Genomic DNA, 22,885 nt, shown 5'->3' with positions numbered 1-22,885 from the left:
AATAATACAAATACAGGGCTAACATCTCCGAAATTTATTCTTCTGTGAAAGAAAATATTATTTTAAAACAGTGTTACATAATTTTAATTTCTGTAATTTCATTAAGAATTTATTTATATAAACTGCTTAATAAAATTTTGTACATATATTTCATCTGGTTGAAAGAATTAAATGTAAAATTTACAATTTAAAGTGATTTTTCTCTTCAAATTATTGCATGTCTATTTATATTTTAAATAAATGATGAAAAAAAGTATTATTCTATTTAAAGATTACCTAAAAACATAAGTTAAAACAGTACAACAAAAAAAAATTAACTGAAGACACTGGCTGACAGCAAATCTGTTGAGGGAGTTTTAATATCTTGATAGTGGTAGGAAGGAGTCTATAATTTCATACAATTTACTTTGTTGAAAACTTAGATTAAAATAATTGTTAACAAATACAATATTTAATATTCATTATGGTTATTTCTCATTTAAAGATTAGCTCTATTGGCAAATGAGTATTTTCCCTTTCACATAAATACACAGCTTTTATAGAATAATTTTAATCAACACATATAATTTGATCATTAAATTGAATAAACAAACAAGTAGTTTTTATAAGTATGTACTTAATTTTGAGTGTTAAATGTAAACATCAAAAATATTCATCTTTCAGTAGACCAAGTGAGATTTTATCTGTGGGAGTATTATAAGAGGTATTCATTTAAACTGACGAATAAGGCTTACCTGACGATAGCTTATGAAAACATAAATTTTGTTTATATAATTTTTAAGGCATCCTGATAAAAAGTGAAAATGTGCCATTTAGAATTTTTAAATCACCTATAAACCCCTGGAATTAGGGCAACATTCTGATAATGGTCTGATTTGTACATTTTATCTCTATATATGACATAAGCAATACACAGAACCATACTCTATTAATTGTCCCCTTTAGTTACTTTTCTTTTGCTTTCTTTTTGTTTTCATTTACATTATCTATTTTTGCTTATTCTTTTTAAGTATTTCTGATCATTTAGACTCAGTGTGTCACTGCATTTTTTATTTGTGTTAATCTGAGCTCTTTTTCTTTTTAATTAGAAATTGACCTCATACATAAACTGTCATAATGAGTCATACTTTTGTATTCACATTTTCTGTTTAGCTTTTTATATACTTTAAACATTTTTAATTACTGTTATGGTGTGTTTATAATATTTTCTTCTATTGATTTAGAAGGGTATGTAAACTATTTAAAATTCTTCTAGTGTTAATCTATTTTAAAACACTAAGGTTTTTTTCTAAAGTCTACAATTTTTTTCTAAATTCAGTTTTTAAATTATCAATACTATGAATGACAGTATCCATTGACCTCCTTCCCCTACCCAGTTAACGAGGAAGAGTGAAATATCACCAATACCTTTCACCATCTCCTGGTAAGACAGAGATGTTTTGAAACCTCAGTTTATTTTTGCCAAATTATTTTTAATGTTATGCAGCAGCTCTTTTGGAAGTTTTTTATATTAATTACATTTGGATTTTGGTTTTAGAACTATTTATGTTTATTATGGTTAGATTTAGTTCTGTTTTTAGACGGCCTCAATGCTCACTGCCAAACTGTTCACACCATGGCTTATGTATGTGTTGCATTCTTATTTTCATTATTTTATTTATTTTTGAGAGACAGGGGTCTTGCTCTGTCCCTTAGGCTGGAATTCAGTGGCACAATCACAGCTCACTGCAGCCTTGACCTCCTGGGCTCAAGTGATCCCCTCACTTCAGCCTCCCAAGTAGCTGGGACTACAGGCATGCACCACCACGCCTATCTAATTTTTTATGTAGAAGTGGGATCTTGCCATGTGGCCGAGGCTGATCTCCAACTCCTGGGCTCAAGCAATCCTCCTGACTTGGCCTCCCAAAGTGCTGGGATTACAGGCTGGAGCCACCACACCCACCCTTTATTTTCACTCTCGTTTCATTTAGTTCATGCATCAATCCAACAAAAATTTATTGATGACCTACCGTATGACTTCCATTGTTAGCCAATAAAAATATATTATAATACAGTATTTACATTGTACATCATGTAGGCATGCAAAGTGAAATAATATTTTAGAGTCTTAAGCAATAATTTTTAAAAACTTGTATAAATTTGCTTTACTCAGACGTGTCATTCCTTCATTATAGTTGTTGCTCAGAATAGGGAGTTGTTTCTTTAAATAAATAGAATAACTTGTTTTCAAACTATTATTCCTCTTGAAATAATCTATCACTTACATTATAATTATACAATCATAAAAGAAATTTTAATCATAAAGGTCACAAAAGTATATTCCTACTTTTATTCTAAACTTCCCCATTCCCAGTTTTTGCTATTCTAACTGGCAATCGCAGGTACGAACACAAAGTCTTCAAAGATTTTAAAGAACTTCCATTTTAGAATGTGGTCATTCTGTGAAAAGGAAAATAATTTTAAATTTCAAAAGGTAGCTCCTGCTGGGCTGATGGGAGGAGTAAAAGCCTTCCTCCAGAATCTCTGACCAGCTTGTTACCCTATGTCTTCCCTATTTTCTATATTTGTTCTGCCTCCTCGTACTCCTGGCATGTGTGCTAAATGTAGTCAATGAGAACATCATAAGTCCTTTTTAAAATATGTGTTGCCTGGATGAATAGATTAATATTCCAAAGTATGCTTTCAGAATTTCCATTTGCTTAATTATGGTAATGTTTAGTGTATAATCACATCATGAAAAGAGGAGTTGCTTGAGGTATTTTACCATTTGATATTTTGGGTTAATAATTTAGTATCTTAATTATAAAGCTGAATGCTGCAAGCATTTAATGCAAGTAAAGTTTAGAACAGTCAAAAAACTTCACTGTTTCCCTTCCTTTATTCATATGTGCATGTGATAGATATTACTGTTTATTAAGAAAATATGTGATTTACTTAGGATGTTTTCTAATAAATTGGCCCGTAATTGGCAAGGGATTGTGCACTATACAGAACTCTTGAGGGAGAGAAGGGAAAGAAAGAGTGAGGAGAGGCAATTTTATTTTGAAGAGCTCCTCAGGAAATTCTGGTATGTCCTGTCCCTGGCATACATCTTGATTAAGAACCATTGTAATTCCACCTGCTTTCCAGTGAATTCCATTTTGAAAATAGAGTTATATTTTTAAGCTTTCTAACTTGCAGAAAGATAGCTTTGCATGTAAGTGGAAAGATAATAAGATATATGAAAAAGAACATTCATCTAGAGAGAGACAAATGGCAGTCTGAATTCTTGCCCATCTCAGAGAACTTAGGCAGGTTTCCTAACCTCTGAGTCTCTGTGACTTCATGTTAAGGAGGAATGTGTACTCCCCAGTAGCTGTGAAAACCAGAGAAGTCACATGCAAGAGGGTGGACACTCCATTGGCATGGTAACTGTTATTCCTACTGATTCCATCTATTTGTACAATGTTATGACACTTAAGGTTAAATTCGAGTCTATCAGTAATGATGCTTAGTGTTTATTCTGAAATGTCAAAACATAATTCCAACTATGGCTCATTTTATTATTTTCTTATATAGAATTTTCTTTTAAATCAACTAAATAAAGAAATCTACAAACCTCTGCTAATTAACTTCTCAGCACAAACTACAGCAGCTCAAACTCAGAATATTATCGTGTCAAAATTGGACAAGAGAAGAAAGGGAGTTTTTGGTCCTCCTTTGGGCAAGAGAATGGTAATGACTCTTTGTACAGTACCTGGGCCTATTCATATTCATTGCTGCAGTTGGAACAAGGAAACCAAATATCCTGGGGATAGACATCTTTTTGTATAGTTTTTTTATGTCACAGATTTGGGTTAAAAGGTTCTCCTAAAAACGTAGTTATATTTGTATGTGCACTAGACAGCTTGATGTTTAAAACAAGGAGTTGCCCTTTGAGTTGAAGGTAGAATATTCATCTGAGAAATTACCTACCTTCCTAATTTTTTCACTAACATTTTTATTCAGCAGTCTTTGCTGCTTGCTTTTGTAGACCTTCAGCAACACAACTCTCAATAGATTTACCTGTGTTCCTCTGCAAAGAACACCCTTCTCACCCTAATCACACTTATCTATTTTCATGAATTGAAGTGTAGTACAAGGAAAAAATATGCAGTATATTGAGAAACAAATTCTATGAGAGGATTAATAAGTCCTAAGCTATTAACCTATGAAGATTAGTAATGAGAATGTCTCCCTATTTCTTAAGGAATATAAATCCTAAAAGCATGGAAGCTAAGGATATTATCCTTGTTTAGAAAAGAAACCATCACTTCCTCATATGTAATCTGCAAGTAGATAGCTAAGTATTTGCCTCAATATTGTTTACACAATAGGACTGTATGTTGAGATGTTAATATTTTCTTTACCTCTTCTCATTCTCAGGTTGTCTTTGTAGATGATGTCAATATGCCTGCTCGGGAGGTATATGGGGCTCAACCTCCCATTGAATTACTTAGACAGTGGTTAGATCACTGGAACTGGTATGATCTAAAAGATTGTTCCATGATTAAACTAGTGGACATTCAGATCATGTGTGCTATGGGACCTCCAGGTACATTTTTTGAGTTTGTGATTATTAAGATGGAAAAATCACCCTAGTGATAGCTAAAGAAATAACTGGAAAAAAACCTCTTTTGAGTTCCAATGTTTTGTGTATATGTTTTCTATGTGTATCTACTGTGACCTAACAGAGTGTATCACATGACCAACTCTATAAAGTGGGTGACCTTGGATGGGCTATCTTCCAAATCTTTTTTTCTCCCACCTTCTAGAACTTTTTTCTCCCGCCTTCTGGAAGTCTTCCAAATCTTTTTTTCTCCCACCTTCTGGAATTTTGCTCCCAATTTCCTGTTTCTGCCTTCTGAGAACTCACATTGTCCTGGGGTATCTCATCTTCCTCTGTGTCATTCCTTAATGCTCCAATTGTATAGAATGGTCCCTGCTTCAGAAATCATCTTTATTCTACCCCAATCAAGTCCCATTCAAGTCAGTCTCTGGATTTAAACAGGCTGCTGAGAAGAATTTAAGTAGGGAATGGCCAAAAGATCCTTTAAATTTTCCAAGATAAATTTATACTCAAAGGAATCTCTATGTAGAGGAAATTTGCTTTTTAATGCTGGAGTGTCTAAAATGGCTTGATTACTAAAAGAAATCTTTAACTGTTTTCTTCCTGACCTCAAGCCAGTATTCCATTTTTTAAAATGTTGCTTGTGTTGATATACCACTTCAGGGAATATCTCTGGTATTTGCTCCCTAACCCTGACCTTTATCTGACCTGTAATGCAGTTTGCTCTGAGTCAGTAATTGCTCTCAGCACATTTCCTGGGCCATTTTGAACACTTTCTGTTTGTTTGTTTTTGAGACAGGGTCTCACTCTGTTGCTTAGGTGGGGTGCAGTGGTGTGATCATAGCTCACGGCAGCCTCAAACTCCTGGGCTCAAGTGATCCTCCCACCTTAGCCTCCCGAGCAGCTAGGACTACAGGCATGCATAACCATGCATGGCTAATTTTGTTTCATATTTTTTGGAGACAAGGGCTTGGGGGCTTATTATTATTATGCCCAGGCTGTTTTGTTGTTTTTTTTTTTTTTAATAAAAGACCATATTGCTCCTGGGTCTCAAAGACTTCAGTTCCACTTTGTCTCTCCCCCACCACCCCAAGCCAGGCATTTATACTCACATGTCCATTCTTCCCTGCCTCTTCAGGCATTGGTAAGAAGAGTATGCTGAAACCATGAGGTATCTTTTCCTTTTGGACCCCATTTCTGTTTTCTAAAAATATCACAATTCTGAACATTCTCTGGAAGGGTTGGAGACAGAGCTGGGTATCTTTTCTTCTGCAACCCTTTCACCATCTCCTTAAACTCTTTTATGTTTTCCAAAAGAAATGTATAAGCTCAAAGGAATCTTTCATTATTTTATGGAAAAATCCCCCAATTTTTAAAGATGCAAGCAGCCAGTGAAGTCACTATATGAACTGTATAGACTAGTCTTGGGTAAATTTGCTTCAAGATGTGGGGGAAGAATTTGGCTATATGTCATGGTTGTGCTGAATTCCAGCCTTGTGGGAAGTACGCTAAACTTTGGTCAGTCAGATTCACCAGGGTTACATTAATATTGTATAATATTACATTTTAATATTGTATTGAGGATGTTTACCATTTACTGCTTTAAGCTGTAAACCGTGGAGAACATGGCCTGTGGCTTTTTCTGCCTGGTCTGATTTCCCTTAGTAATGTAGTTTTGACCCAAGATTATGTCTAATTAGTTGAACTTATTCAGATAATTCATCTAGAAAAGTAACGTCTTGAGTTTGAGGGAAAAATAGTTTTGATGTCAGGGTTATCCAAACAATTGATTACTTTTAACTTCATGTGCCGTGAATTTGTCCATCTTTAAGTTACTTTAAACTATAGAATATTTGAGAAAATACTCTTGTATATACTAGTAACATTATTAAGAGTTATACTTTTTAATATTTAGGTGGTGGTCGAAATCCAGTAACTCCTCGATACATGCGACATTTCAATATTATAACAATCAATGAGTTTAGTGATAAATCCATGTATACAATCTTCTCTAGAATCTTAACTTGGCATTTAAAAATCTGGTAAGTAATCAAAAATTTGTTTTTTTTTTTAAATTAGGAGGTATAAAATATTTTAGAAACATACCAATATTAAGTAGCATATTTCAAAGAACAAAAGCATTCCTAGATAAGGAAAAGGTAACAGACAACATCATTTGCCTCTGTTCCTGCCACCTCCCAGTGTGGGAGCATAACACAAAGAGGTCTAAGCATTCTGCTATATAATATGTTCATGTTTGAGTTATTATTTTGAATTTTCACCACTGAGTTCAATTACTGCTGGAAAGATGTACCAGGTTTATGCTGTGACTTTGATACCCTCTAGTAGAACTCGAGTTCCACAGGGGTATTCGTGTCCGAGTCTGAGAATTAATGCCTTGGAGCTGCCTAGCTGCAGAGATTCTGCGACTCCATAAGCTGCAGAGATATCAGGGAGCCAAGCTGACCTGGGCAGGGCAAGTCTGTCTGTGTGCCCATGCCCATTCTCAAGAAATTGTCATTCGTTGCCTTATCCAGTGATGATGGAGTAAAACACCTGGCTCCTTGACAAACCAGAAGTTAAATATAGGCAGTCTTTCTAAATGAAAATTATTTCTCTATGTTCTTTATACTCTAATCATGCACTTTGTCTTGGCTCACTGTTTTACTTTCCTTTTTTTCTCTTTTCCTTATTTTTTTTACGTGTTTTAATTTTCTTCCTTTTTTTCCTCTGAAAATACCTGTTTCATCAGTGTTCCTTATGGATTATATTTATATGCAGTTGAGAATGCCAGGGAATGAAAGAGGTCAGGAAATGCTTGTCTAGTGGATTTGGGATTACATAATCTGGGTTCCTTGGCTGTCTCTTCTGTTCACTTACTTAAGTGATTTTAAGTCCATTAAACTGGCCCTGCTCATTTCACAGAGTTCTTTTGGACATAACATAAAATAGTACATGCAAAATAGCTTTAAAAGGAGTAAAAATCTATTAGTATTATTATTATAACAAGATATGGTAATTTTATAAATGAAATTGATTTAATCAAAATTAAAATTTTATGTTGGTCCTGCTAAATATCCTTTTTGTGTCGTGATTCTATAATTGCTAACATTTTCCTTTCTTTTTATTTAAAAAAATTTTAAGTTATAAATTTCCAGATGAATTTCTAGATTTGACCACACAAGTCGTAAATGGCACAATGACTCTGTATAAAGAAGCAATGAAGAATCTCTTGCCTACTCCAGCCAAATCTCACTACTTGTTCAACCTCCGTGATTTCTCCCGTGTCATTCAAGGTGTTTGTTTGTCAAGACCAGAAACAACAGAAACCACAGAAGTGATTAAACGTCTTTGGGTTCATGAGGTAAATTTTCCTGTTATTGAAATGGGATTATGTGAGAAACAAAGATTTGCCATGCCAACAACTGGGTAAAAAGAATATTCTGCAATTTATATTAAGGCCAGTTTTCAGAAAAATTTTAAAAATATTTAACACTGAGATATTTTATGATGTTTAAAATGCTTTATCTCCCATATGCAGATTTAGGAATTTCTGTTGATTTATAGAATATTTCAAAGTAGGTGTCACTTTGAGCCGGTTTCCCTTAAGTAGTTTAATCCTTGTTAGTTTGACTTCAAGTAAATTTGAAATGGAACACTTTTTAAGGAGATGTTTTTATAAGAAGTGAATGTGGTTTTTTTTTTACATTACTTATTTGTATAGTATTACTAGATGCCAAAAGAATTGCAAAGCAAATTCTTGAGAGCATAGAAACTATTTAAAAATGTATTTAAGCTCTCTTGGGAATAGGTATGTGGATGAGCATTTTCTTATAAAAAGTGGTGGAGGAGGCCGGGCACGGTGGCTCATGCCTGTAATCCCAGCACTTTAGGAGGCTGAGGCGGGAGAATTGCTTGAAGTCAGGAGTTTGAGGATGCAGTGAGCTATGATGGCACCACTGCACTTCAGCCTGGGTGACAGAGCAAGACCCTTATTTTAACTTTAATATGCAGTTAAGAAACATAGAACACGAGAATGTGCTACTGTGTTAAAACCATGTACTACAGAGATACAAATTTCAAATGGTCTTTTAAAAATCCAGTTTCTCTGGACTTTTTAGATATACAGTTTGAATTCCTAAATCATCACACATTCAAATATATGTCCACGTGAAGATCCGTTCCACTTGCATATTTTGGCCACAACAAGGTCTCCGAAAGTGATTCTTTGGAAAGGATGATGTAGAGATTCTTATAGCACTCCACAGCAGGTTACCTAATTGCCTGAATGGGACCCACATCCCAGGACGTGGATGCAGGCTTGTGTTTGGGGGCCACGTGGGTAATAGAAATGTACTGAGAGCTGGAGAGTGTGGGGGGAAGTGAACAGGGAGGATGATGCTGAATTCATTCAAGGAGCATGCCTTAGTCCATTCAGGTTGTTATAAAAAGTACCTTAAACTGGGTGGCTTGTCAACAAACTGAAATTAATTTCTCGCAGTTCTGGAGGCTGGGAAGTTCAAGATCAAGGCACTGGCAGATTTCATGTCTGATGAGGGATTGTTTTCTAGTTATAGGTGGTGCCTTCTCACCATGTCCTCAAATGGTGGAAGGGGCGAGGGGCTCTCTGGCCTCTTTTATAAAGGCACTAATTCCATTCATGAGGGTTCTGCCCCCATGACCTAATTACCTCCCAGAGTCCCCACTGCAATACTATCACCTTGGGGGTGAAGATTTCAGCATACAAATTTAGGGGGAACATAAACATTGAAACCATAGCAGATTCCATTGCTGAAGGCAGCATTTTGTCATGGGTGAATCTAACTCACGAGGAAGCATTTGGCATCCTCCACCTCAGTAACTTTGCCCTTGGTATTCCTTCTGCCTAGAACACTCTTTCTCTGTTATCTGCAGGCTTGCCCACTTACTTCCTTTAGATTTTTGCTGAAATACCCCCCTTTTCATGCAAGCTTGCTTTGGGCCATCCCTACCCCCCTTGACTTTTTACTGCTTACCTTGCTTTGTTCTTCATAACATTGAACATCACCTGACACCTTCTAAATTTGGGGCTTACTTATTGTCTTTACAATAATAGAAACTTTATGAGAACAGCAGTTTTATTCATGTGCTGCTTTTCCCAGTGCCTCGCACACAGAAAACACTCAATAAATATTGGTGAATGAATGAGTGCATAAAGAGAGGAAGGCAGGCAGGCTTGCTACACATGACATGTTCTGTCACTTGGGATTATACATACCAGTGCTTTCTTCCAATCATGGGAATAGGTTGTTTGTGCTATTGTATATGTGTTAGACATAATTACTTTTAAGAGTTTTTTAGATTCTGTGCTGCTTTAGATGTCAAATTATTGAGTTTTGATAATGGTTGTTGAGCTCTTTGGGCATTTAGTGAGGTTTACTACTTCATATTTATACACACCTATATAAAACATAATGAATTTAGTCCTCAGCTCAAAACCTTGTATTAGCACCCTACTTCATTCAGAGGAATTTAGGATAAAAGTCCAGTGGCCCATGGGACCTGAGATGTGTTCCTCTTAGCCTGTTCCCCTCAGGCTGCCTCCTGCTCTCATCCTCATCCCCCTTTCACCAGCAGTACAGGCCTCCTGGCTATTCTCTGTGCCTGCAATATTTCCCCCAGATATTGATGCTCTGGAATAGCTCCTTCCCTGCCTTTGATCAAATTCCTCTTTCTAGTTGAGGCTTTTTAATACCACAGCCTGACTCCCCTCCCCTATCCTAGTAGTTCCAGTCTTTCTTATCCTGTCCTATTTTACTTCTTTCCATAATATTTTCCAACGTCTAACATGTTGTAGAATTCATTTGTTATATGTATTTTTCATCTCCCTCAGATAGCAGGCAAGCCCCATGAGAGCAGAGATTTCCCTCTCTCTCTCTCTCTCTTTTTTTTTCTTACTGCAGTGCCAAGAAGGGTGTTTGGTACATTATTCTCACCACCTTTAAAAATATGAGGTAATTGTGAGACAGTAGGTGGGAAGGGATCCCCCGAGAAACTCCAGCTAGCCAGTGCATTGGGGTGGAACCACAGAAGTTCATGCTGTTTGCAGTGGGGAGGAGCCTGGCCCCTCTTCTTCCTGGATGGAACCTGGGATTCAATCTGCAGGGTGGGAAGCACTCTAGAAGGGACGCTGGCCTTGTGGAGAGTCCCTGTTTCCCCCTTTTCTTCATTTTTACTCAATAAAACCTGTTTTACTCACCATTCAAGTAGTCTGCGAGGCGAAATTTTCATGGCGGTGTGACAAGGACCCCACCTTTAGCTGAACTAAGGAAAAGTCCTGCAACAATTGAACTCAACACTAATTTGTGCTTTATTTCTGTTCACTCAGAAAAGATTTCTTCAGGGTTTAATATATGTTAGACACTACTTTGCATGTCTTTTTCCTTTCCAGATATCATTATCATACTAGATAACCTTATGTAATTTCACTAAATGGTTTCTAAGGTATAAAACTGACTTACAACTCATTCCCTTTGGCTTTTCCATGGCTCTCAGACATTAGTTAATGCACATATCACCTGGTTTGCTTGTTAAATACAGATATTCTGCAAAAACAAGACCCCCAAAATAGATGAATATGTTTCATCAAAATTAAAAAATTTTATGCTTCAAAAAACACCATCCAAAAAATGAAAAGACAGTATATAGAATGGGATAAAATACCTGCAAATCATATAAACTGTTAAGTGTCTAGTATCCACAATACATGAAGAACTATTATAACTCAACAATAAAAGACTAATAATGCAATTTAAAAGTGGGCAAAGGATTCAAAGACATCGCTCCAAAGATGATATACAAATGGCCAATAAGGACATGATTAGTCGTTAGGGAAATACAAATCAAAACTGCCATTAAGTACCTTTCGCACTCAATAGGATGGCTGTAATAAAAAAGATGAATAATAAAACAGTGTTGGTGAGCATGTGGAAGAATTGGAACCCTCATACGTAGCTGGCAGTAATGTAATATAGAAAACAGTTTGGTAGGTCATCAAAAGGTTAAAACATAGGGTTACCACATGACCTAGCAATTCCACTCCTAACTGTGGACCCAGAAGAACTGATACATGTCCGTGCAAAAACTTGTACATGAATATTATTAGCAGAATTATTTATAATAGCCAAAAAGTAGAAACAACCCAAATATCCATCAGCTAATGAGTGGACAAACAAAATATTGTAAATACACACTGTGGAATTTTATTCAGTCCTAAAAAGAAATACTCATATATCCTACAACATAGATGAACCTAGAAACACTGTGCTAAGTTAAAAAGTCCATACAGAAAAGGTCACCTATGATGTGATTCATTTATATCATATATCCAGAATAAGCAAGTTCCATAGAGATAGTAAGTAGATTAGTGTTGGCCAGGGCTGGTGGTAATAAGAAGTAGCCTCTATTGGGTACCAGGTTTCTTTTTGGGGTGATGATAAAGTTCTGGAGTGAGATAGTTGTGATGGTTGCACAACTTTGTGAATATTCTGATTTTGTATTCTTTTAAAGAATGAATTTTGTGGTCCATGAATTATATCTCAATTTTAAAAGTCTGCAATCAAGACTTCGAGGTAAATGAATTCAAAGCACAAATTACAATATAAATATGCCAGAAATTATATCCTTTGCAACAATTTAGATTTATAATAGAAAGTTTTAAGTGTCAACTTTTTAAAATGTGAGAGGTGGTGGTAAAATAATTGTTCCCTGTTGGGGAGGGAGGAAAGCAGGGATCAACAGGAATGAGCATGAGAGAGCTTACTAAGGTGCAGGAAATTTTATATCTTGATCTTGGTGGTGGTTACATGGATGTGTAACTGTGTGCAAAGATTCTTTGAGCTGTACACTTAAGATTGTTGTACCTGTGTTAGTCCATTTTCATGCTGCTGATAAAGACATACCCAAGACTGGGCAATTTACAAAAGAAAGAGGTTTATTGGACTTACAGTTCCACGTGTCTAGTGATGCCTCACAATCATGGCGGAACGTGAAAGGAACCTCTCACATGGTGGCAGACAGGAGAAGAGAGATTGTGCAGGGAAACTCCCCTTTTTAAAACCGTCAGATCTTGTGAGACTTATTCACTATCACAAGAACAGCATGGGAAAGACCCACCCCATGATTCATTTGCCTCCCACCAGGTCCCTCCCACAACACGTGGGAATTCAAGATGAGATTTAGGTGGGAACACAGCCAAACCATATCTGTACCTTAAATAAGGAAAAAGAAAAAACAAAAAGAAACGGAAAGATATTCCCAGGAATCATCCTCCATGTTTTTAAGTCAACAGATCCACTGTGGGGCCCAGGAATTTGCATTTTGAATAAGAACCCCAGATGATTTTAATGCAGATGTGTTGACTGTCTTTGAGAAATGCTGCTATAGGTTCTTGCTAAACTGCCAACTAGATAATAATATACTTGTTTCATGCTTAGGCATTGATCCTGATACATGAAGTTGACTTAATTTGGGAATATTGTCTGAGACCTTAAGTACTTCAATTCAAAGATTGGCCATTGGCATGTATTGGGAAATTAGATTGTCTCACAGAGAGATAACTTTTGAACTGGTTGGAATATGAAGGAAGTTTAAATAATACCATTTGCTATTAGACACTATTAGTGAAAAAAAAAGGATAACACTATGAAATCATCAATTTGATAACAATCATACACTAAAACCACGATTCCTGAACACCATTAACCTAATGCTGGGGCAATTTGCAGTAATTATCTATTTGAATTCTATAGTGTTTTCACATATGTTGTCATGTTACTTTTTCCCCAAATCTATGAGATTTGCGAGGTAGGTAATACTACTTCTATTTTATAGGTGAAGAAGCTGATGCAGACATTTTCAGTGATTTACTCAAAATGGTAGAGCAGAGTAAGGATCCAACGTTCCACTGACGAAATATGCATTATGTATAGCATATATGTATTAGCCATTAACAAAATAATACAAAGTGGCTTAAACAACAGAAATTTATTTTCTCACGCTGGCTTGCTAAAGCCACCTTGTCTCTGTGTCCTCACATGGCCCTTCCTCTGTGCATATAAGGGCTGCCCAACAGAAACAAGAACCAGAGAGAGAGCGGGAGAGAGAGAGAGGGAGAGAGAGCTTTAATGCCTCTTCCTCTTCTTACAAGGACACTATCCTATAAGATTAGGGCCTTACCCTTATGACCTCATTTAACCTTAATTGCCTCCTTAAAGGCCCTATTCCCAAATCCAGTCACATTGAGAGTTATGGCTTCAACATAAGAATTTTGGGGGGACACGGCCGGGCACGGTGGCTCAAGCCTGTAATCCCAGCACTTTGGGAGGCCGAGGCGGGCGGATCACGAGGTCAGGAGATCGAGACCATCCTGGCTAACACGGTGAAACCCCGTCTCTACTAAAAATACAAAAAAAAAAATTAGCCGGGCGTGTTGGCGGGCGCCTGTAGTCCCAGCTACTCGGGAGGCTGAGGCAGGAGAATGGCGTGAACCCGGGAGGCGGGTTCACTGCACTCTAGCATGGGCGACAGAGAAAAGACTCCGTCTCAAAAAAAAAAAAAGAATTTTGGGGGGACACAATTCAGTCCTAAATAGACTGTACCCCTGGGACACACTTCTTTAAGAAAACAGTTGCTACATGTAGCAAGCCTGATGTTTCTTGCAGTCCCATAACATGTGCATATAACCAGAGATTTATTTTAGTAGATTGCTCTCTGTAACGACTTAAAACAAAAATAATTAACAGATATCCCAAACAACTCTCCCTCTACCCAAGACATTTCCTGTTCTAGAAAATGTGCTTTTTGAAAAACAAAAGCAAAAACTATTGATTTGTCAATAACTTTCAAAATGTTATCTATCTTAGAAAAAGGAAACATCACTGGAAAGGTGTTGGGTACCCCCTGGGTACTGGTGCCCAGCTCTGCTATCCACATCTGAGCAGCCAGCAAAGGCAGTCGCTAACTTCTCAAGGCCTTAATTCTCTTAGCATCTCTACATCTGCTTCAGCTCCCACCCCCAAAATTACCTTTCATTGATTGATGACTAAATATAACCTTATTATTCTAAATATAGAGTTAAAATTAACATTTAAAATAACATTATTGTGAATCAGTCCTGATTATTTGGATATACTTTTAATAAAACCCACAGAAATTTTCTAATATTTTTTATTACTTGAGATTAGCATGGAAATAATAACACTTTTTTAAAAATCAGAAGAAAGTTTCTAAAGCTGCTTTTTAATTATTATACAGGTCCTTCGAGTGTATTATGACCGCCTTCTGGACAATGCAGACAGAAGCTGGCTCATCAACTACATTCAAGAAATTTTGAGAAACTACATGTATGAAGATTTTCATGAGCTTTTTCAGCGTTTGGATTTTGATAATGATGGCATGGTGGAAGAAGATGACTTACGCAGCTTAATGTTTTGTGATTTCCATGATCCCAAGAGGGAGGATACTAACTACAGAGAAATCGCAGATGTGGATAATCTTCGAATGATAGTAGAAATTCATCTAGAAGAATACAACAATATAAGCAAAAAACCCATGAACCTTGTCTTGTTTCGATTTGCCATAGAGCACATCAGCAGAATTTCCAGGATCCTGAAGCAGCCTCGCAGCCATGCTCTCCTAGTAGGGGTTGGAGGGAGTGGAAGGCAGTCTGTCACCAGATTAGCTGCCCACATGGCTGATTATTCAGTTTTCCAAGTTGAAATCTCTAAGGGGTATGATACTACTGAATGGCATGAAGATTTAAAAGTGATCTTAAGGAAATGTGCGGAAGGTGAGATGCAGGGTGTCTTCCTGTTTACAGATACTCAAATTAAAAAAGAGTCTTTTCTGGAAGATGTCAATAATCTGCTAAATGCTGGGGAGATTCCAAATCTCTTTGCATTAGATGAAAAGCAAGAGATATGTGATAAGATGCGTCAGTTAGATCGCCAGCGGGATAAAACCAAGCAAACAGATGGCAGCCCCATAGCCCTTTTCAACATGTTCATTGATCGTTGCCGCAACCAGCTGCATGTGGTCCTTGCCATGAGTCCCATTGGAGATGCATTTCGGAATCGTCTTAGAAAGTTCCCTGCTCTTGTTAACTGCTGTACCATTGACTGGTTTCAGGTATTGTCATGTATATTTTAGATAGACTTCTAGAAATGTTGAATTTCCACTATCATCATGACTTATTTTATAGATTCCCAACCTGTAATTTACCCCAAAATATAGTTTAGCAGAATCTTCTGATCAGTTATATTTTATGAAATTATAATTCAAGAAATTATAATAGAAAAGTATTAAGAGTATATGTGATCACTAACTTCAACATATTATAGGAAGTGTTAGGATAAAATTGTGTATCAGAGTCCTGACAGGAAGCACAGAGCACCCTTGAACCCTTCACTGAAGAAAGCATAATGAAGGAACTGTTCACAGAGGTGTAGGCAGGGTTAAGGGAACCAAGAGGGGATGTTGGAACACTCAGGAAGTGGTGGGTGGAGCAATAGCAGGAAGTGTTACTATAACCGCATATGAAAGGGCAGAGGAAGGGGAGAGTGTTACTGGAACTCAGAGCTTAGAGCTGTGGATATAAGACTGCCCAACAGGAACAGGAACCAAAAACCTAGAACTCAGCTATGGCTGGAAAGGAAGGGAGGATCAAAATACCCCTGTGTCTCACTTCTTCCACCCTGCCCCCAATCTCTTCCCATAAGCTAAACCCAAAGGAGTTAAGAGGGAGAAAGCCAGAGTGACCTTTTTTGTGGTGGACTTCAGTACTGGGAAGTACAGAGCGGAGCAGAAAAAGGCAGCGAATGGATGGGGGGTAGGGACGAGGGGTGGGGAAGGGGAGTAGCAGAGGGAGAGTAACTAGCTAGATGTGAATAGTAATTTTATTCTCCCTTCTGGCTTTAACAGCGTATCACAATGCATTCTCTACCTGTGTAGTAAGAAATCTGGGCTGTGGCTGAGATCCCGTGAGTGGGATTTAACAGATAAGCATTTATGACCTTGGAAAGTTTGCAGAACCTCTCTGTACTTCCACTTCCTGGCAAAATTAGTTATTTCATGCAAAATGTTTATTGAATTCTGTTTTTCTTTGTAGCAAGTCTTGATCTAAAAGCTGGAGATGAAGCACATGAAATAGACAAGACCTCTGCTCTCTTTGAGCTGCTTGTCTACAGACAAATAAGCAAAACGCAGTTTCATCAGACAGGGTAGCAAATAGGGAGTAAATGCTTTGTTGTTGTGTTTGTTGTTTTGAGATGCAGTCTCACTCTTGTCACCCAGGCTGGAGTGCAGTGGTACAATCTTGGCTCACTGCAACCTCTGCCTCCTGGGTTCAAGCAGTTCTCCTGCCTCACCCTCCCAAGTAGCTGGGATTACAGGCGCCCACTACCACGCCTGGCTAATTTTTGTATTTTTAGTAGTGATGGGGTTTCACCATGTTGGCCAGGCTGGTCTCAAACTCCTGACTTCAGGTGATCTGCCCGCCTCGGCCTCCCAAAGTGCTGGGATTACAGGTAAATACTTTTTAAATAAGGGACCAATTAAGGGTTTGAAGAGGAAACTGGAAAGACAAAAAAGTGTCAGTACTGAGATCTGGGCAGAGAGGATAAACTAGTGAAGTCAAGTGTCTAGACAGAAGGAGGGGGTGACAGAAAATCAGGGTGACAGGAGCACAGGAACTGTGGGGGAAAGTGGTGTAACAGGTCAGAAATGTGGGAAGGGCCAAATCAGATAGAGAATGGCAAGTTGGTTTGGATTTTAAGAATTCTAGGAAGTCTTTGGTTATAAATTGGGGAGTGTGACATGAGCTGATTTGTATTTTGAAAAGATCACTCTTGCAGCTATGTAGAGAATGCAAGCAGTTAGGATGCTATTGGAATCTTCCAGGCAGATGATAGTGGAGGCTTGAATTGGGATGATTGAGGTAGATAAAGAAGAGAAAGGATTTGGAAGCTATTTCAAGAATAATGCCTACATCATTCTCAGGGAAATGTTAGGAGAATTAAATGAGATAATACCAGTAAAATGCATACAGAAATAGACATTCCATAAGTTTAGTTCATTTGCCTTTCCTTTCTCCTGCAACACTCATGAACAATTTCTCTCATCTCAGAACAAACCACACACAGTGAATGTTATATGCACTAACTAGCTCCTGGCTCCCTGCCCTAAGTATGCAAGTCCTCGGGAAAGTTCCTTATGAAATTGTCTCTCCCACACCATCCCTCACACTATTCCCCTTTACCCCCAACATCCATAAGTTGTAAAGGGCTGCAATAGTAGCAGATCTAGATTTGTAATCTTAATAAAGTGCTAAAGCATTTGTCTTACATTTAGTCATGGCCTGAAGATGCACTCCAGGCAGTTGCCTCACGATTCTTGGAAGAAATTGAAATGTCAGAGGAAATACGAGATGGCTGTATCGACATGTGTAAAAGCTTCCACACTTCTACTATAAATTTATCCAAATCGTTCTTTGTTGAACTTCAAAGATACAATTATGTGACTCCTACCTCTTACCTCGAATTAATCTCCACCTTCAAACTGTTGTTAGAAAAGAAAAGAAGGTAAAAATCAAATTTCGTATTTGCAAGTAAGCTATGGCAAATTAAAAATACTGTGTGTGCAAAAATGACATGAATATGATATAATGGAGATTTATTTCATAGAAATACACTGTAAGTTTTGTTACATCTTTAAATGATTTAATCCACAAACATTTTGAATTTAGGGAGGGGTCTTATCCTTCTCATACAGGCACATTGCCTAGCACATCGTAGATGCATAGTAACTCTTGGAAGAATGAAGATATTCCAACCAGAGCTGTGAATATTGAGTAAACACTAGTAGAGAGTGATTTTTCTCTGATAAATAATTAGGTAATAGTTAAACCCTCTCTTTGGATACTGAACAGCTGAGACTCTAGGGAGGGACAGCCACTCTAATAAACTCTCATTTGAAAACATCAATATAAACATGAGTAAACTTACCTGCTATAGAAAGTGTCGATGTGAGTTTTTTTAATGTTCTGGAGGGTGACTTTTGTGTGCATAAAAGTTTATTCAAATATTTCTTTGGTTCCAAAAATTAAAGTTCAGTATGTATATTACAAAATTTAAAAACATTATAACAGTAAGGTAGAAAGGAAGCTTGGAACATTTTAGTGGTTACCTTTAAAGGGGACCTTGGATTAATGTGTGGCTTCATTCAAAACTTGTTTAAATAAAATTTTTAATACAGTATTTATATTTCCCTTTTAAGTTCTGATTTAACAAATCAAACATTATTAGATACTTAAATAATTTATAAGTCTAGTATTTTAAACGTATACATATGGTAAGCCTTAAGTACTTTTAAATGTTTGAATATTATCTATAAATTAATATGATTTTTACTTAAAAGCACAAATGTAAATTTACTGCTCAGACACATGATTTATATTGGAAGCTCAAGCCTGACCCACGGATTGAACAGACTCAATTCTTTTAAAGATTAAAAAGAATAGATAAAACAACAAATGTGCACAGATAATATAAAAATATTAATACTATGAGTTTGATTTATATATATATCTCTATGGTTAATTCTAAATCTTCCTGTGGCTAACCCACTATCTCAAGCATTTTGAAGGACCTTTTCTCGTATTGGGCAGCATGCTACCTGGATATGGATATGATACTCCTCATCTGTATTCATAGTGGCTATTGCTGTGCCCTCCCAACAGGACCGTCATAGTTGCTGTGGTCTACAACCCTGTGTTTGAATCATACCTTTAGGAATTTTTCAACTACCTAGTGAAATCGGCAGCGCCCACCGTGACTGCTGCATAGCTTGGCTGGAATTTATTATTTCTTTGGCTCTCAAGATAATTGTCTTTCTGTGTCGAGCTTATGATCTTTAACATAATGGAATCATGCTTTTTTTCATATTTTCTTATCCAGGAGGATGAAAAGCTCTTGGAGATTGATTAAATTTTGGATATCACTCATAGCTTTTGTTTGACTCTGCACTCACAATAGTAAGGCCACCCTAACAAAAAGAAGGATTATAAAAACGAGAGGCAAACTTATAGGAAGAGTTTAAACTTATTGGTTATAAGTTTTAAAGTTACAAGGTTATAAGTTCAAACTTACAGGTTGAAAGAGTCATAGTTTTTAAGGTATTTTCAAATATTCTTATTTGCCTTTCAAATTTTCCTTTTTCAAATTTTTTCTTCTCAAAATTCCTTGCAAACGAAAAAAAAAAGATGTTAATTTATCCTTTACCTCAACTAGAATTCCTACCCTGTGATTATTCTTCCCATAATAGCTAAAGCCTTCAGATCACGATAGCCAGGTAGTGCTGTAACCTAGAAGCAAGTTTTCAGGTTACCTGTCAGGAAATCTGTGGTTAAGCTAGGAAAGCATCACTTGGGCTTAGCCACAATATTGAAACTGTCTCAGGCTGGCAGGAATGAGACCTTTCCTATGCTTGTTGCACAAGGTTTCAGCTGAAACCAAACTCACAGATAATACAGTGCCATACATTCTGTCCCCTCTGTTCCCATTACTCTCTAATATTTTGCACGCTCAGAGGGAATTTGACATGTGACAAAAACGTAGCATGCTCTCTCTTATGAATTTTTTTAAAACAAAAATTACAATCCTTTCAGTGTTCTCCAGGTTACCTTTTCCAGCTCAAGCCAGTTCCTTACTACTCCAGTCTATTTTTTGAAGGGGATTTTTAAAACATGTCATTTTTTTACTTGGAGACATTGTGGTACATCAAGTATTTTAAAATGAAATTATAAAGAAGAGTTTTCTCTATAGAGAAATGTATATATATTTGCAGATAAATGCAGATTAAATTTTTAAGCACATTAAAATATTAAACTTTTAAAATATGCTAAAATATTACATTATTTCTAATCATTTGTTATTACTTTATAATCATTTTGCACCAAACAGGGTATTGAGCTTTATGATCTGTTCTATTTGTTACTTTTTCTTTAATAAAACAAATCTCTGTTTCAAGATGTATAATACATGTTAAAATCATTTTTTCACATTTGGAAACATTCAGACTAATATATTTCGAGCCCTGAAGTGTGTTTAAAATAAGTGATCATAAAAAGGTTTAAAGCAGCAGTAGTGTTGCTGGAATCAACTTACCAACTTTAGAGGTACATCATTCATTTTGATACAGGAGACTCCTTGCCTCATCGCCAGTGTATTTATTCTTTTGAATTTCTGTTGTATGCCTTGATAACGTATAGGTACTGAAAACACAAAAATGAATAAAACACGCTGTCTGCTCTTAATTGTGCACAAATCCAATATTCTAGGTTTCATATTTTGACAGATTGTCATATAAATGAAAATCTTTTAGACTACTCCTGTAGTTATGTCTTGAAAAAGCCTAGAAAGCTCAGAAACACTTAAGTTTTTCCTTAATGTAGGATACAGAGCCTCATGATTAACTTTGTTTTATCCATTTCCTTTCAGTGAAGTAATGAAAATGAAAAAGAGATACGAAGTGGGTTTGGAGAAATTGGACTCTGCTTCATCTCAAGTAGCCACAATGCAGATGGAGTTGGAGGCACTACAACCTCAATTAAAAGTTGCTAGCAAAGAGGTTGATGAAATGATGATAATGATTGAGAAAGAGTCTGTAGAAGTTGCCAAAACTGAAAAAATAGTGAAAGCTGATGAAACAATAGCAAACGAACAAGCTATGGCTTCCAAAGCCATCAAAGATGAGTGCGATGCTGACCTGGCAGGTGCCTTGCCAATATTAGAGTCAGCGCTGGCCGCCCTTGATACTCTTACTGCACAGGTAAGAGCTTCACCATACACTTTCTAGGACACATGTCATCATAGCCCAAGAAAGAAATTAGCATTGTGTTCTAGTCTAGTTTGTGTCTCCAAATTAGCCTGAAATTTTAATGAAGCTGAAATCATTTTGAAATTGGCAAAAGAATTCCCTAATTGACTTGAAAAAGAAATGCATGTGCATGCAAAAACACCTTTGAAATGGAAGAAAGCTGCCAGATGTTATAACCTACCATAAAGCAACAGTTATTTCAAGAACTTTATACATCTTTGCACTACAGTAATCAACAAAGTCATAAGCCTCGAGATTATATTTTGATTCTAAGGGGTACCTTTTTCATATTTAGACACACTTGTCATTGGAATACATCTTATAGAGCATGTGATAAAGTATTGTATTAATTTTGCCAGTGATTTTTTTTGGGGGGATACATAAAATAATAATGTGTTTTATAATTTATTTTACAATAGCAGTGTCTTAGATTTCATGAAGTGTATGAAAAGTTAAGATGTGAAAGGGGAATATTTTAATTTAGAAAGATGAAGATAGATTTTTAAAATAAATAGTGCAGAGAATTTTGGCTAAACTTTTGGGTGGGACTCAGGAGAAGAGTGTAAGTGCAGTTCTATTACTGTCACCATTTCTACCCAGTGAACACAGTGAGTTTCTGTATGCTTAGTTTGAAAATAGGAACCAATTACAATTACTGTATAAACAAACATGTCCTTTAAAATAATTAACATGTTATTTCAAGGATATTACAGTGGTAAAATCCATGAAGAGTCCTCCTGCTGGTGTCAAGCTTGTTATGGAAGCTATATGCATCTTGAAAGGAATCAAAGCTGACAAAATCCCTGACCCAACAGGTTCAGGGAAAAAAATTGAGGATTTCTGGGGCCCAGCTAAGAGACTTCTTGGTGACATGAGGTTTCTACAGTCACTTCATGAATATGACAAGGACAATATTCCTCCAGCTTATATGAATATCATAAGAAAAAATTATATTCCAAATCCAGATTTTATACCAGAAAAAATCAGAAATGCTTCTACAGCGGCCGAAGGTCTGTGCAAATGGGTCATAGCAATGGATTCATATGATAAGTAAGTGCTGATAAAAAGAAACCCAGCTGGTATGTTTTATCTTCACTTTTGGTCAGTTAGACAATATACAATTTAAAAGTTATGTAAGTGAGAGGCTCCTTGGAAAATCCTATCTGAATCTGCTTTGTGTTTGCATATTTACTGGAGGCAAGATTATGCCAACTAATAGTATAATATAGTGTTTCTTAAACTTTTTGGACTCAAGAACTGTTTATACTCTTAAAAAGTATTGAAGACCCCAATAAGATTTTGTTTATTTACCATATTAGAAATTAAAATGGAAAATTTTAAAAAATGTTTATTAATTCATTTTAAAAAGCAATAAAAATGTTACAT

The 22,885-nt window shown here is 36.5% G+C and overlaps 1 protein-coding gene across 1 annotated transcript in view; it reads left to right on the top strand.

The window, feature by feature from the left end:
- The window catches only part of DNAH7 (dynein axonemal heavy chain 7), a 380,869-nt gene that overhangs the window by 244,932 nt on the left and 113,052 nt on the right, over positions 1-22,885 (top strand). The window contains exons 39-46 of the mRNA XM_055290080.2: positions 3,559-3,714; positions 4,405-4,573; positions 6,504-6,630; positions 7,733-7,952; positions 14,882-15,754; positions 17,975-18,204; positions 21,121-21,451; positions 22,203-22,549. Coding sequence (XP_055146055.1) covers positions 3,559-3,714; positions 4,405-4,573; positions 6,504-6,630; positions 7,733-7,952; positions 14,882-15,754; positions 17,975-18,204; positions 21,121-21,451; positions 22,203-22,549 — 2,453 coding nt within the window. The remainder of the gene's footprint in view (positions 1-3,558; positions 3,715-4,404; positions 4,574-6,503; positions 6,631-7,732; positions 7,953-14,881; positions 15,755-17,974; positions 18,205-21,120; positions 21,452-22,202; positions 22,550-22,885) is intronic.

This window comes from Symphalangus syndactylus, chromosome 8, assembly GCF_028878055.3.
Source record: "Symphalangus syndactylus isolate Jambi chromosome 8, NHGRI_mSymSyn1-v2.1_pri, whole genome shotgun sequence".
In the NCBI taxonomy this organism is placed as follows: domain Eukaryota; kingdom Metazoa; phylum Chordata; class Mammalia; order Primates; family Hylobatidae; genus Symphalangus; species Symphalangus syndactylus.
Note: the sequence above shows the minus strand (reverse complement) of the source record. Positions and strands in the feature narration are given on the sequence as shown.